This window comes from Engraulis encrasicolus, chromosome 5, assembly GCF_034702125.1.
Source record: "Engraulis encrasicolus isolate BLACKSEA-1 chromosome 5, IST_EnEncr_1.0, whole genome shotgun sequence".
In the NCBI taxonomy this organism is placed as follows: Eukaryota; Metazoa; Chordata; class Actinopteri; order Clupeiformes; family Engraulidae; genus Engraulis; species Engraulis encrasicolus.
In genome coordinates this window covers 32,060,002-32,075,191 of record NC_085861.1, presented here as the reverse complement: position 1 = coordinate 32,075,191, position 15,190 = coordinate 32,060,002, and the positions used below count along the sequence as shown (strand labels likewise).

General features: G+C 45.6%; 1 protein-coding gene across 11 annotated transcripts in view; it reads left to right on the top strand.

The window, feature by feature from the left end:
* The window catches only part of map7d1a (MAP7 domain containing 1a), a 93,376-nt gene that overhangs the window by 47,741 nt on the left and 30,445 nt on the right, over positions 1–15,190 (top strand). For 5 of the 11 annotated variants that reach the window (XM_063199114.1, XM_063199116.1, XM_063199111.1 and 2 more), the window contains 8 exons: positions 1,610–1,721; positions 4,382–4,489; positions 8,623–8,745; positions 10,196–10,347; positions 10,661–10,687; positions 11,284–11,417; positions 11,943–11,960; positions 15,059–15,190. The exon at positions 15,059–15,190 is cut by the window's right edge and continues 110 nt beyond it. In XM_063199114.1, the coding sequence (XP_063055184.1) occupies positions 1,610–1,721; positions 4,382–4,489; positions 8,623–8,745; positions 10,196–10,347; positions 10,661–10,687; positions 11,284–11,417; positions 11,943–11,960; positions 15,059–15,190 (806 nt within the window). The remainder of the gene's footprint in view (positions 1–1,609; positions 1,722–4,381; positions 4,490–8,622; positions 8,746–10,195; positions 10,348–10,660; positions 10,688–11,283; positions 11,418–11,942; positions 11,961–15,058) is intronic. The other 6 variants (XM_063199122.1, XM_063199115.1, XM_063199120.1 and 3 more) reach the window with 4 other exon arrangements.

Genomic DNA, 15,190 nt, shown 5'->3' with positions numbered 1-15,190 from the left:
CAATTAAATAAATACAAGTACAATTTTTTGTGTGTAACTGAAAAGGAGTGGGATGAAGCCATTGCTTACAGAGAGATAATGAAAAGGAAGCAAACAAATGAAAGTGGGGTCAAAATCTGATAGAGCATGAAAAAAATAACGGAATAGTGAGAAAAACAAATGGAAAGTGAAAAAGATGTAAGGCTAAACACAGAACTTCTGGCTCAGACAATGAGATACTCGCTAAGAAACAGTGAAAGAGAAAACTACACATAGACAGAAGGAGAGAGAGACAGTGAGACTGAACAGATCGAGGCAGGGAGACCGACCCTCCCTAGAGAGGGAGAGTGGTGAACATAAAGTGCTGTGTCACAGGCTTCAGCGTTGCTGGTGGCGATGTGAGTAATGAAGTGTTAAATGAGTCTGGCCCTAATGGAAGTAGGCCATGGTGTACCAGCTCGCTACCTGCTAGCAGCTAGCCCCCCCACTCCCTATGTCCATCAATACACCAATGCCCTGTTGAGCCATTCATTATCGCTATCTCGATCTCTATTTCGATATCTCTGTCTCTCCGTCTCTATCACTATCTCCATCTCTATTTCGATATCTCTGTCTCTCCATCTCTATCACTATCTCGATCTCTATTTCGATATCTCTGTCTCTCCGTCTCTATCACTATCTCCATCTCTATTTCGATATCTCTGTCTCTCCATCTCTATCACTATCTCGATCTCCATCTCCATTTCATCTCTGTCTCTTGCCGTGCGTGCGTGAGTGAGTAAGTGTGTGCGTGTGTGTGTGTGTGTGCGTGCGCGTGTCTGTGTGTGTGTGTGTGTGAGAGAGAGTGTAATGTGCTCTCTCTTTCTCTCTCTCACGCTCTCTCATGTATTGCTTTCTCTCTCTCTCTCTCTCTCTCTCTCTCTCTCTCTCTCTCTCTCTCTTGTATCTCTCTCTCTCTTATATATATATGTCTGTGTGTGTCTGTCTCCCTGCCTGTCAGTGCTCTCTCTTTCTGTTTATCCCTCTCTCCCTCTCCTCTTTCTGCATCTGTCTGTGTCTGTTAGTCTGTCTCCGTCTTCCCTGTCTCTACCAAAAAGGGTTTCTGTTGAGGTGCATGCATAATCTGAGGGCTTTTCATGAGGCACTGGGGGCTGTTTTCTTTCCTCATGGAAGTGTTTGATGTGGGTGGTTTGACCCAGCATTGCACTGCACACGACCTCCCATGCTCCTGGGATAGGAGACTGTCTTCTTTCTCACTATTCAGGAGGGTGGTGTGTGTGTGTGTGTGTCTGTGTGTGTGTGCGTGTGTGTGTGTGTGTGTGTGTGTGTGTGTGTCTGTCTGTCTGTCTGTCTGTCTGTCTGTCTGTCTGTCTGTCTGTCTGTCTGTCTGTCTGTCTGTCTGTCTGTCTGTCTGTCTGTCTGTCTGTCTGTCTGTTTGTGTCTTCCTGTGTGTAAGTCTTGCTGCAGTGGAACTATGTGGAGAGGCTCAGATGTGTAGAGGTTGAGATGAGCACTGTGTGGGCAGTGGAATGTTAGTAGAAGTACTGTATATGGCTGACCTGTGTGCGTGTGCTTGCATGTGTGTGTCTGCGTGTGCGTGTGTGTGTGCGTGTGTGTGGTCCTATCTCAGGAGAAGTACGAGGCGGCTATCCAGAGGTCCACCAAGAAGACGTGGGCGGAGATTCGCCAGCAGAGGGGGTCCTGGGCAGGAGGCATCCACCGCCCCAGCCAGAGAGAGAGCAGTGAGTACACACACACACACACACACACACACACACACACACACACACACACACACACACACACACACACACACACACACACACACACACACACACACACACACACACACACACACACACACACACACACACACACACACACACACACACACACACACACACACACACACACACACACACACACACACACACAGAGTATACATCCATCAGTTTGGTCAAATTCTTGCCATAGCTACAACTTTTACTTGTGGTGTGTGCGGTGTATGCTCTTGTTCACACACAGACCAATACTTTCCTCATACTTAAATATCAGGAGTATCTCTGCAGTTGCAGGGCATTGGCCATTATATTTAGTAATTTATTTATTTATGTTTACTGCACAACACAAACCCTATAGTGTTAAAAAACTGTACTCTATGATTAAAAAGTCAGGTTCGAGGTGCACTTAAATAAGGTGCATGAAAGTTCCTCAAAATAGTGAGTGCCATTGAACCTTAGCTGTCCATGGAGTCTTTTAAAGTGTCACGGTGCCCATTAGCAACATAATAAGTCTCTGAAATTAGACTGGTTAGCATCCTTCACTTTGACTTTGCTCTCACAACACATTTGTGTTTGTGTGTGTCTGTGTGTGCCCACGTACTGTATGTGTGCGTGTGTGCATGTATGTGTGCGCGTGTACGTGTGTACGTGTGTACGTGTGTACGTGTGTACGTGCGTGAAATGGGTGTGTGCAAAGTCTCAGTAGAATACGCTTGGTTACCTTTTAGAGTTTGACATTGATTTGTGATAGTCGTATTTGATGCTAAGCACCGCCATGAGTCTGTCACGCCAAACTCCATCTTCATCTTCTGTTGCTGTTGATGCATTTGGCTGATTTCCCATGCATGGATTAAGCGAAGTCCTAGACTTCTGTAAGACTTCACTGAAAAGGAGCTTCAGTGGAAAAAGACATTCAGTGGAAAATACAGTAGACGTTTCCAGTTTAGGAGTGGGCCTACTCCCTGTCTGGGAACTGAGCTCTTTCTGCTGATACTCTCATTGATTATGACTTTGTGGTTTTGCCCAGATTTTACCATTTAAAAGCTTCTTTCGGTAATTAGGAGGATGATATTGTATACGTGCTCCAAGAAGGGGTATCGACAGAAGTCTGGGCAGCAGGGCAAAGAGTTTGTTTATGTTTCCAGTAACTGCCGCTACTCTGCTGGAAATAAAGCCGTAGTAATGTTTAAATAATCATTAGGCCTATTGTAGTTTTCCAAAGCCATAACATTTCAAGGATTAACTTTGTATTTGATCACATTGTCAGTTTTTAGCAGTCGTAAAACATTCAGTTAAAAGTGTTTTTCACGATTGAAAGCTGTGCTTCTTTGCGTGGCGTTTACAGAGGGAGCAAAGAAATGTATATATATATATATATATATATTTTTTTTTTTTAACTGCCTGCCCTTTGTTTGACCATTAGCAACAGTGAAGGATTCTTAGAATGGTTTGCAAAGAATTGTGGGTGTTATTCCAAGACTGCTCTGCCTTTGGAGAAGCAACATCACTGTCCACATGACTGAGGCAGTAATATCCTGTTTCCCTAAACGTCTTGCCATGTGTCATGGCCACTTTTGACCTACATCCAGTGTAGAGGCATAACACATCTGATAGTGTGTGCACAGTATATGCAGGACCATGAGATTGGCCATGCTTTATTTATATCATTTGATATTCATGCTTGTGGGAACTGCATTGCACTGAGAACATTTATGACAGGTCTTGTTCAAAGCCCCTTTCCCACGCTGCCTTAGTTGTGTTGTTGGGAAACTTGGTGTAGTGTCAGAGTGTTGCGGATCTTGTCGTGACAGATGTGTTTTGCTAACTGTTGTCATAAGTACAAGATCGATGCACATTGATCGTGTCTTAACCCACTAGGGTTCCAAGTGTTTGCGGTAATGACTGACCTTGCAAACAGTCTCTCACTTCCTTCTCGCTCTCTCTCTCTCTCTCTCTCTCTCTCTCTCTCTCTCGCTCTCTGTTTCTCTCACTCTTTCTCTCGCTCTCACTCTCTCTGTCTCTCGCTCTCTCTTTGTCTCTTGCTCTCTCACTCTCTCGAATGCTCTAAAGCAGATTGGAAAGGGGCACCCAAACAATTATAGGTTTTCTTTGAACCTCCCATTCTTATGTAAGGTTGTGATTATGAAAGCTGTGTCTTACCCACATATCCAAATGTGGATTTTCTGCCACATTGCTGTGTTCCCCCTTTTCATAATAAGACTTATTTTTATTATAAATGCCATTTCATGTTCCCAATGTTTGTCATGGTCTTTCATTTATGCCCAAGGGACTTTGAAGCTGTAAGCTACAGGTCATAAATGTTTTGAGGCCAACCAAATGTTTTGTGTGCACTCCTTTCCTGTTCTCCATTTAGGCGTGCGTGCGTGCGTGCGTGCGTGCGTGATGCAGTAAGAGTGTATACACGCACAACAGATGGGAGTGGCCATACAACGATGCTGTTACTATGAATGGTTAAATAAGCCTCTCACTAACATCACAAAAGTGTAATATTTAACAGCCTATGTCCATCCATTCGAGTTGCAGTGCCCTCCTGTGTATGTGAAAGCCTGTTGTGAGCCGTCTCTTGTCTCTTGTTGTTGTTGGCGTTGTTTACATTTCAGCAGGCAGCTGTTCCGTGTCCGCCGTCAATCTCCCCAAACACGTGGACTCGGTTCTAAACAAGCGGCTGTCCAAGTCCTCCGCCACTCTCTGGAACTCGCCCAGCCGAAGTAAGACACCCCCTCGACCTGGGGACGGGGGGATGCTGCGCGCTCCCTCCCTCCCCTCCTCAATCCTCCTTCTTCTCCTCCTCCTCCGCCATCGCCTCCATCAGAGTCCTTCTGTTTGTGGATGTTCCTCCTCATCTACCACCTCTTTTGTTGGATTCCCTTTCAACCTTCAGTTGACATGACTTTGATTCCTTCATTTCTTTTTTTGGTAGTTGTAGACTTCAGTTTGGTTTTGTCTTTTGATTTCGTCTTGCATTCAGATTTCATACACACTGAAACTCCTAGAGTTTGTGTGAATGATCTCACCCAATCATGTTTTTTATGGTTTCTCCACTTCAATCACTTTTGGGTTGCTTAGACGGGTTGATTTCTTAAAAATCAAGTTTTCTACATTCAACATTTGATTCCTTCATTTGTTGTGTTTTTTCCTCTTCTTCCTTCTCCATCTTGTTTTGGTGACATTTGGTTCATGCCATCATGTGACCATGTAGCTGGGAAAGTAGCTTGTGTCGATTATATTTTACTCCTTCTGACATCTTTCGTTCCATTTTCCTCCAGACCACTTGCCTACTCGTCTACACTGTTGGGTGTGTCTACTTCATTTCATGTGTTGGTGGTGGGACTTTCTGTTTGCATGTTTACCTGTACATTAAGCCTTCATACATGAAGTCATTTTTATGAATTGTGTAACCATTTCTTCTGTAGGCGAATAGTGTTGACTGACGGCATGTTTGTAGTGCATAGTAAATACTGACCCTTTGATGACCCTGTAAAATTGCACCTGCTCTAATGCATCACTGTGATTATCCTTGGCACACGTATTACCCAGAAGGATCAGGAAGCGCGCTCAACACCTTGTCGTCTAATATTTTACACTGGGTGCTTAACTTCGTCAATGAATGAACTCAATTCTCAAAGATAAGTAAATAAAGAAGCACTCTTCAGATTTCTTTTTTCTTTTTTAATCGCCTCACATCTCAGATGTTTCGGGCTTACACCCTTCTTCAGTGTGAACTGGCGATCGAATCACCAGTTCACACGTATTACCCAATCATATGTTTCCTATGATTTCTCTTACCCAAGCATATCCGTTCTATGATTGGTCACAGGACCTGAGGAACTTGGAGAAACCTTTCCTGATGTCAAACTTCCTTTTCATACACCTCTTATAACTAGGCTAACGCAGTGTGTCTTGTGATTGGTACGCCAAGGACATTGGGAAAGTTCAGTGTCTAGATTTTATGGGTGTTTGTTTAATGTATGCCAGTCTGGGCTGTGTTGCTGACTCAGTCTCCCCATAATGCATCCTGAAAAGCTCTGCCTAGAGCAATGCAGAGTGCACCGCTCGCCTGCCAAGAACACTCCCTCTTCTCTTCATTTCTCTCCCTTTGCTCTCTCCATCACTGTTTCCCTTTCCCTTCTCTACCTGCCCCCTTTCATAGGTGCAAGTGTCGCCACCTCTCCCTCTCTCTCTCTCTCTCTCTCTCTCTCTCTCTCTCTCTCTCTCTCTCTCTCTCTCTCTCTCTCTCTCTCTCTCTCTCTCTCTCTCTCCGTCTGTCTGTCTGTCTGCCCCAGACCCTTCCCACTTCTACCCTATATACATCTACCTAATGAATGTGCTGTGTAGTGTAGGCGAGAATATAAATACAGGTATGGGAGTGTATGAATTAGCATTCCTTGTTTCTCTGGCCTTCAAACATCCGTGATGCATTGTGTTGGCGAAAGAGTTGCCTGATCTTGATTACTCCCAGCCTCATCAAAACTCGTCTTTTTCTGCCAGAACATTTTTTATCGTTCCCTCTTTCATCATATTCTGGTTACTTCCTCCCTCCGTTTTCTCACCGGGAGGTCATTCAGCAGAAACAAACTATGTGTGAAGAAAACTTTTAATGGGACGTTTTTGCCAGCATCATTTTTTTGTTCCACCAACCTGCCTTTGCTTGTTCCTGCGATTGAGAAGAAAAGGAAGAACCAAGAAAGCCCCACATTCATTTTCACAAGTGGAAGACTGCTTTTACAATCTGTTACTTCATTAGCCTTGGTCTCATTAGCCGCGCTTCAGCGGCCCGGGGCCGCCCGGGGCTCAGGAGAGTGGCCGGCTCGGAGCTGCCGGCCCGGGCCATTTTTTGCCTGATCGGACTCATAGCCGACCCCAGGCACATTCAGGTACACGCCTTGTTTGTGAAACGTCAGTCGGGCACAGCCCACTTTCGCCCCAAATCACAGAAGGACAACAACAGAACAACGACAAAGAAGGAGAAGAAAATTGAGCAAACTCTGCTGGAGCAGGTCGCCGTTTGGCTCGTAGCCTACGGACAAAGACGACAAGAACTGCAAAGAAAATGGCTTGCCTTTCAAGAACAGTTTTATTACATGGCAAAGTTGTCGATTCAGAAGCTGTATGGGACGCAGCGCATGTTAAGAAGACAAAGACGCATGAAAATACGAGCAGCTCGACAACTGAGAGTGAACAGAAGGAGACGTGCGAACATGCCCAGTTAATCCCCCCAATCGCGCACAGAAGCATGAGCCCCGGACATAGCGAGACATGAATGTGCAGGTAATTGAATAAGTTACCATGTGAAAGGAGACCAAATCCCGGAGACATCACCTTCATCAGTTGCTATAGAAAATTATGAGCCCCGGACATAGCGACACACCCCCTCGTTGCGGCGTGCCACTTGTCTATTCATTCATGTTATTTCCATCCATTTGACATTAAAGCCCTTGTGTAAATTTCAAACTGTGTTTGGCGATCTGTCTGAAACGTGCGATATAGCCTACCAGACCTTCGGCGATAATAGCGCAAAAGCTAAATAAGCCGACATAAATGTCATGTGTGAGTATTTGTGAGACACTTTTTATTGGTGTCCAGTGGAAAGCATGCCAAATCACGATAATGGCACAAGAGTTGGCGGCTAAAAGCAGAAAAAGCCGACATGACTTAGCTATGACATCCCAAGTTTAAGTGTAGTGGTGCCCATGATGCCCTGATAACAACAAAAAAAGTTATGTTGGCTAAATAACTTTAAAAACACAAACAGAAGTGCCAAGGTTGCATCTTATGAAATTATGCCATAAGAAAGCCAAACACCCCAAACTAATGCTTAACCATAATTTGCCCAGAATTTAGCGATAAGTCCCCCATGCAGCCACATTATTACACAGAGGTTGACCCCGCCTCCGAGCCTCGGCGTGCTTGATGGCCCCGGATGGCCCATCGAATTCGACGGGCCAGGGAAAGCGGCCCTTAGCCCCACAACCTGGCCCGGCGGCCATCTTTAGCACCTAGCCCCCTTTTGATGAGATCACCGTCAGCCCCCTTTTGTCCGGGCCAGCCCGGGGCTGGCCCTGCAATGAGACCAAGGCTATTGAGGACTTCATCGTCTCTAACGAGACATTCTTGCCATTTCCTCCCGGCCTTCCTTTCCACAAGCACTTGACTCAAAATGTTATTTGTTTGTTGGAATTTATTCATTCATTTTTTAAATTTTGCTTTCATCGACTCGATAATGAGGTCCAATCTTTACAACACCACAGTTGTGCATGCCATCATCTTTTTGATCTTTTTTTTCCCTGACACACTCCTCAATCACCCAGTCAGGGTCATGCCAGGCCCTGAAGGTCAAAGAGGCTCTAAAACGTCTTTGATGCCCATGTGTTTGTCTGGGCATTCCGCCTGCACCATGAGCTCACTCTGCGTCCATGGAGAAGGAGGGATGTTGTGTTATACCCATGCCCAGTGTTGGTGCCTGTTGCCAGGATGGGCGCTGATGCAGAGTTTCCCCTCTTAGTTCTCACCCCTGCGGTGAAAAAGGTGAAAGAATCGAAACAACGAACCGCACTCAGGAGCCAGACGTGCGCCCTTAACCTTTAAGAGTGTGGGTTTTTGAGCATTCCATAAAAAGAATGCGTTCTATAACAATGCAAGATTCTAAAATGCCAAATTGTAATGAATCTATAGAACTTTCACTGTCCTAACATTCCTGTCACACCGGGTAAGGGTAAGTCACCATTACATCTCCCTGATGTTTCCACATCAACAAGCATGACTCAGGTTTGTGTGTTGTTCAGCGTTGTGTTTTTTTGTTTTTTGTTGCATTTTTCACGCTCTGTTTGTCCCCCTCCCGCAGGCCGTAGACGGGAGCTGACCCCGTGGGAGAGCAGCGTGGTGGACCGCCTGATGACGCCCACGCTGTCCTTCCTGGCCCGCAGTCGCAGTGCCGCCAGCGTCCTGACCACCCACAGAGACTCGCGTAAGTACCCCATCAGCCCCCACTTCCACCATGTAGACATCAGGGCTTGACATTAACCTTTTTGCTCACCGGCCACTGTGGCTAGTGGTTTTTCTGAGTCACTAGCCATTTACCCTTTCTGCCAGCCAGAATTTTTTTCTTAACAATACTAATGCATTTAAATGCTTTCATTTGTCAAACCAAAGAATACGTTGTCTGTCAAAGTGGCTAGTGAGACTGAAATTGTTAGTAGCCACAGCCAACTTTTACCAGCATTTGGCCCTGGTATACATGCACGTATGTTCATATGCACACACACACACACATACACATGCACACACACACACACACACCCTTTTTCATTTAGGTTTGTCCACATTTTGGTTGTGGTTTGGAATATTTTTTTTAAATGGCCAAAAATTAATAATGAGAAACTGTGGACATAATCAAGTATTCACGGTTTTAATGACATTGATGAACAAGTCAATGGAACTTAATTCAGCCTATAGAATAACAGAATATTGTACCCACACGAACTGAACTGTTGCAATGTCACATGACTCAGGATGGACAGCAACTATGCACTATAAATACATGGAGCATATGCACTCGCCCTACCGCACGGCGTAGGATTTTGTTGGGTGGCAGTTAAGTCCATTATAAAGACATACATGAATGTGCTTGTTAAAATATTTGTATGAAAGCCACTGTGGTCTACCGGTGACTGTGTTCCTCTGCCTCCGCACGGAGTGGTTATGGTTATACATTACATACTGCAGATTCCACGTGCAGGAGTTTGTGGTAGCCGACATGTGTTAAGCACGTCATTAAATAGTAATGATGAGGTAACTGCTGTCAGCGTTTGTTGACCTTTAACCAACCTTGTTAACCTTTAGTCAGGTCTAGTCAGGAAACCTCTTCATTTGTGAGAGTGCATCCCCTTCTAACAAAATCTTCCTTCACTCACCAACACTTTCCTTTATGATGGCCCTTACGTTTCTGCTCTATGCTCCTCTACAAGTCGTTGTAGACTGTTTAATTTATGCCTTTTAGCCAGATTAGACATTACAGATCCATAGTACTTGAGTCTTGCATATTAGGACTGTAATTTGTACACACAAAATGCTGCCAGTGGGTTGGAGTGTTTCCTGACACCATAGCTCCTAGCCTGTGAAATGGGTGATTGTGTTGCCTTTGCAATGGGTGATTGCAAATAAGCCAACACAGCTATCAACTATTGACGATTTCTTAATCCTGACAGTGCCTGTATATAAGGGAAACCAACAGGGGGGGCAAGAAGACAAGGGGTCCTGAATTCGGGTCCTCATTACTTTGTATGCATTGAGTGTAGGGCTCTTTCAAATGAGTTTTATCCTGGGCCCTGCCTGCCAAAGCTGTCAGTGCCCTTGCCCGTATAAATCCACTTTCGTCACAGCCCATAAACTGGACTTGACTTTGTTTCCCTCCACAGATGGTGGATCTCCGCTGTGCCCTCGCTCGTCCTCTGCCAGCCCCCTCACCCTCTGCTCTCACCGGCCGCACCACCGCTGCTCCGACCGCTGGAGGGTCACCACCAGCACCCCTGACATCGCCCAGCGCTCTCCCCGACGTGACTCCGCCCCCGTGAGTACCCACACCAGGGCTTGACATAATTTCACCCTCCTCCTTCTCTCTCACTCTACTGTCCTACCATGCCTGTCCTCCTCTTCCTCTGCCTTCCTATCCTCGTTCTACTCCTCTCTTTATGTTTCCATTTTTTTCTCTCATCTTCCCATATTTCTACCCTCCCCCTCTCTTTATGTCTCCATTTTTGTCTCCTCTTCACTCTCCTCCTCCCCCTCCTTCTCTTCTCTTCTCTTCTCTTCTCTTCTCTTCTCTTCTCTTCTCTTCTCTTCTCTTCTCTTCTCTTCTCTTCTCTTCTCTTCTCTTCGCCCAGCGCTCTCCCCGACGTGACTCCGCGCCCGTGAGTACCCCCACACCAGGGCTTGACATTTTTCACTCATCGGCCACTGTGGCTAGTGGTGTTCGCAAGTCATTAGCCATTCAACCTTTCTACTAGCCAAAATTGTGGCTATAGTTATCTTTTTTACCACTATAGTCTATACTTGAGGTCAGAAGTCCTAGACTTACTGCCAAGATGGCTAGTGATACTGAAATTATTACTAGCCACAGTCACATTTAACCAGCATTTGGCTGGTTGGCAGGTGCCAGTGTCAAGCCCTGACCCACACCCACACCAACGACGACACCAAGTGTTTGGAAGCAGGACAAATCTCCCTCCTGCCTGGATAAATCTCCGTCCATCAAATTTGCAAAGGCGGACAACATTCATCAAATTGTCCAGGAGGAGATTTGTCAGACATTCTGATACTAGTACTCACAGAGACAGACACAACATACACACATACTAGGTGTTGCTACAAGCCACCATATCAACCAAAGACAATGAACATACATCTGCGGTGCACAATGAAGAACTGAAAAGTGGCAGATAGTGGCCAAAGCTCAATAATAAATGAGGACTTGAAACTAAGACAGTGTGTGTTTTTTTCACCCCAGCAAATGGAGAAAAGAAAGAAGGAGAAGAAGGACAAGGAGCGGGAGAATGAGAAGGAGAAGAGTGCTCTGGCCAAAGAGAAGGTGCTCAAGAAGAGACACACTCTGCCCGCTATGAAGCTCATGGCTGCACCCAGGTGAGTGTTATATGAATACCAAAGATAGTAGCCTGATAAACCAGCCTAAATGTGAGACCGGAGTAATTTAGTCTGGCCCCGATGAACGATGCCTCCGACGATTGCTGATGAGAACAACCTGTTGTTTTTTCAAACTGTGCCGGCGCTCTGACCAATCGGCGATCTTTGCCGTTGATGTGCTTTCCCAACGGTGTTGCGAGCTTCGTCGTCACTCCCTCAAAACCCCGCCCGCTTTGATTCAAAACAAATTTCTGCGTTGTAATTGGTTTTTGCCAGGCTCAGGGCACAGTGTTCGAAACATTCTCAGATCCGAGGCCAGACCCACTCGCAGCTGAAAAATTTCGGCGCCCAGCGGGTGGCGCTGGTTTACCAGGCTACAAAGATAGTATACCTGCAGTAACTATGCAGTACATAGTACTAGCACATAGTAGTATACTGCCATGCAGCCAGGTTGGCCCCATATGGCATATGCAAAGTACTAGTTCATCTGATGATACCTGACACCGTATTCAACTTACTTTGCAGTTTGACTCATAAAACACGGTAAGATTGAAACGCATGCCAAAAATGGCAAGCATGTCAATATACATTTTAGTTCTTCAGGGCTGCATGCTGGCGTGTGCCGTTAACTTAAAATATTGTTTCTGCTCCTCATGGCTTTATTGCTGCTACTCGCAGAAGGTGTGTACTGGGGATGATAGTCTTCTGTTTGTTGAGAAGTGGATTAGTGAACCCACCTTTTGCAATCATAGCCTTAGGAAATGTCTCGTCATGATTAAGTGTGGTGCATCAACCATCTTTGCTCATGCCCTAATGTTGCAGATACTCCCCCAAATGAAAATTGTCCACATAAAATAGCTTATTGCTTTTAAGCTGTGCCTGGCCGGAGTGTTTGTTGTGAGCTTTTGAGCAGTATCCTCCATCACTGTAATTGCACCATAGCCACAGACAGATGGGATGGCAGTGTGTTGTTGCAGTGGTGCAGTGCCAGGAAACTGTGCGGGTCAATGCCAGAGCCCCAAATATATAAATTCCCTTTGATCATACTTCAGAAGAACACCCCCCTCTAGTGGACACAGCATGTCTCTGCATCTGTCCCTATCTGGCAACTGTAGTGTTTTGGCCCAGACCTGCTCCCAGCCACAGGAGCTAAATGCTTTAGGTCAAACACAAGGGCACATAATGGGACGGAAAGAAGCTACGCTGGGCAGATGGCCACCAAAAAAAGGGTGTAGCGGCGCTACTGTTAAAGGTCACGGGAAGAGGAGAGACAGACGTACCCTCTAATAATGAGCCCATAAAACCATAATAATGTTGTTTCCTTGTGTGGTGTCCTTGTGGCAAATCTCAGGAACAATCGGGTAAGCCTGCAGGTTAAGGGTTGGGTGGAAAAGAAAAAGGCAGATAGACCTGCATATTAGTGTGGAGTGATGGACATTTTGTGCCTTTCCTGACGACAGAATGAGATGAATAGTGAGCTTTTTCCACAGATGGCGAAGCAGATAGAGTTCTTTCTATAGACCGTACATTAATAATAATAATAATAATAGCAATAATAATAATAATAATAATAATAATAATAATAATAATAATAATAATAATAATAATAATAATTATTATTATTATTATTATTATTATTGTAATTATTGTAATTATAATAATAATAATAGATCAGTTTTATATAGCCATTTTCTTGGTACTCATAGTCAGAATGACGGACGTCATTGGTGCTCCCCCATGTCTGACATCCAGTACATATGTGCAGGAGGAGACACACAGAATGATATAAATCTGATGCGCGTAGTCAACCTGCTGCTGATGATATCAATCTGATGCTCAGAAAAGGGATGATGACACCATGGATTCTTTAAGTATATAGAGATATGCCAATGTAATAGGTTGCTATGGGCACCTAATGTGACCAGGTTCCGGTCTGCCTAAAAGGGCGTGTCATAATGCTTCAAGAATTGAATAGAACAGTCCTTAGGTCTGCCTAGGTCTGCCTAAAGTGGGATTTCCCCCCACTCCCCCTTGCAATAATAGAACCCGGAAACAATGGGCCAATGGAACCTCTCTCTCTCTACTCTCTCTGATGACACCATGGATTGCTCCCTTGTGATGCTTCACCATTGCAATACTGGTACCACTTCCTCCTCCTAGAACTTCTAGCACTGCATCTGCCCTCACACTGGCAAACATTACTCCCCATACACCCCCATACATATTTTTTTCCCGATTATTCAAGAATTGCTGTTTTTCAATTTGAAAATGCATGCAGAAAATCTCTGCCAACCTAGAGCTGTAACACAGAAAGTACACTGTACACCACCCAGTTGTTTACCCTTTGCCAGTCATAACCCTAATTGCCCTGGATTCCAACCCCATCTGCCCTCCTCATGCTCCTTTGCCCTCCGTGCACCGCCACTCCCTCTCCATTAGGCCTCATTTGCCCCCGTATGCCCCCATTTGCCTGGTGCTGTTTAGCATTCTTGCCTCCTGCCCATGCATAACACAGCACAGCCCAGCACAGCACAGCAGAGCTCTGCGGCATCCTTCACTCTAACCACACAACTCATTAGCTGCATGAACTGTGAGCTTCTGGCAGCATAGCAAACAGCAGAAGTTGTATGATTTTGCGCTCCAGTGGTGTGTGTGCGCGCATGTGTGCTTGTTTGTTTGTGTGTGTGTGTGTGTATGTGTACCCGTGTGTGTGTGCTTGTGTGTTTTCCTTTTGCATGTATCTGCGCGGGCGGGTGAGCGTGCATGAATGTGAGAGAGCAAGAGAGACAAAGTGGGTATTGCTGAATTATGGATTCGATTACTGAGAAGACAGAAAAGCCGCCTACGCCAGCTGAGAAAGAATTGAAGAAATGTCAAACGGCAAAGAGGGATTTCTAATTCTCCGGTACTTTAGTGTGGACTGGAGCAGAGAGGGGAGGGAAACAAGGTCGTGACTCTGGGTTTATGAGTGGAAGGATCGATATAATTCATGCTCTGCTTCATCCTGGTGCAACGCTGGGAATAAAAACGGTGTGTGTGTGTGTGTGTGTGTATGCGTGTGCGTGCGTGTGTGAGTGTGAATGGGTGCATGCGTGTGCGTGTCTGTGTGCGCCTGTCTCTCTCTGTGTGTGTGTGTGTGTGTGTGTGTGTGTGTGTGTGTGTGTGTGTGTGTGTGTGTGTGTGTGTGTGTGTGTGTGTGTGTGTGTGTGTGTGTGTGTGTGTGTGTGGAGCGTGAGCATGTGTCTGAGGATGGGAGCGCCTCCAGAAGGGGTACTCGGGGTTGGGAAGCTGAGCTTGGTGTCATAGCTCTGAGGGTGGAGATGGAGGGAGTGAGTCAGGACTGCCTGCTACCCTTTCATTCTGGCTTTTATACCCCTGTAACGTTGGATGACTCATTAACCCCCTCTGTTCTTGTGCTTTCTTTCTTTTTGATTCTTTGCTATATTTCTTTGCTATGATTCTTTGCTACTCTATTCTTTCTTTCTTTCGTTCTTTCTTTCTTACGTTCTTTCTGTCTTTCTTTCTTTCTTTTTCCTTTCTTTCTTTCTTTCTTTCTTTCTTTCTTTCTTTCTTTCTTTCTTTCTTTCTTTCTTTCTTTCTTTCTTTCTTTCTTTCTTTCCCCCTCTGTGTCCCCCTCTCAGCCCAGGCACATTGTCACAGAGAGGGATGTCCACGCCAAGAGGCCGGGCGTCCTCCCCGAGTCCCGCTCCCTCCCCCCGGGGAGCCTCCGCCCGCAGCACCCCTAACACCTCCGCCACCACCCCCAAGGGCCG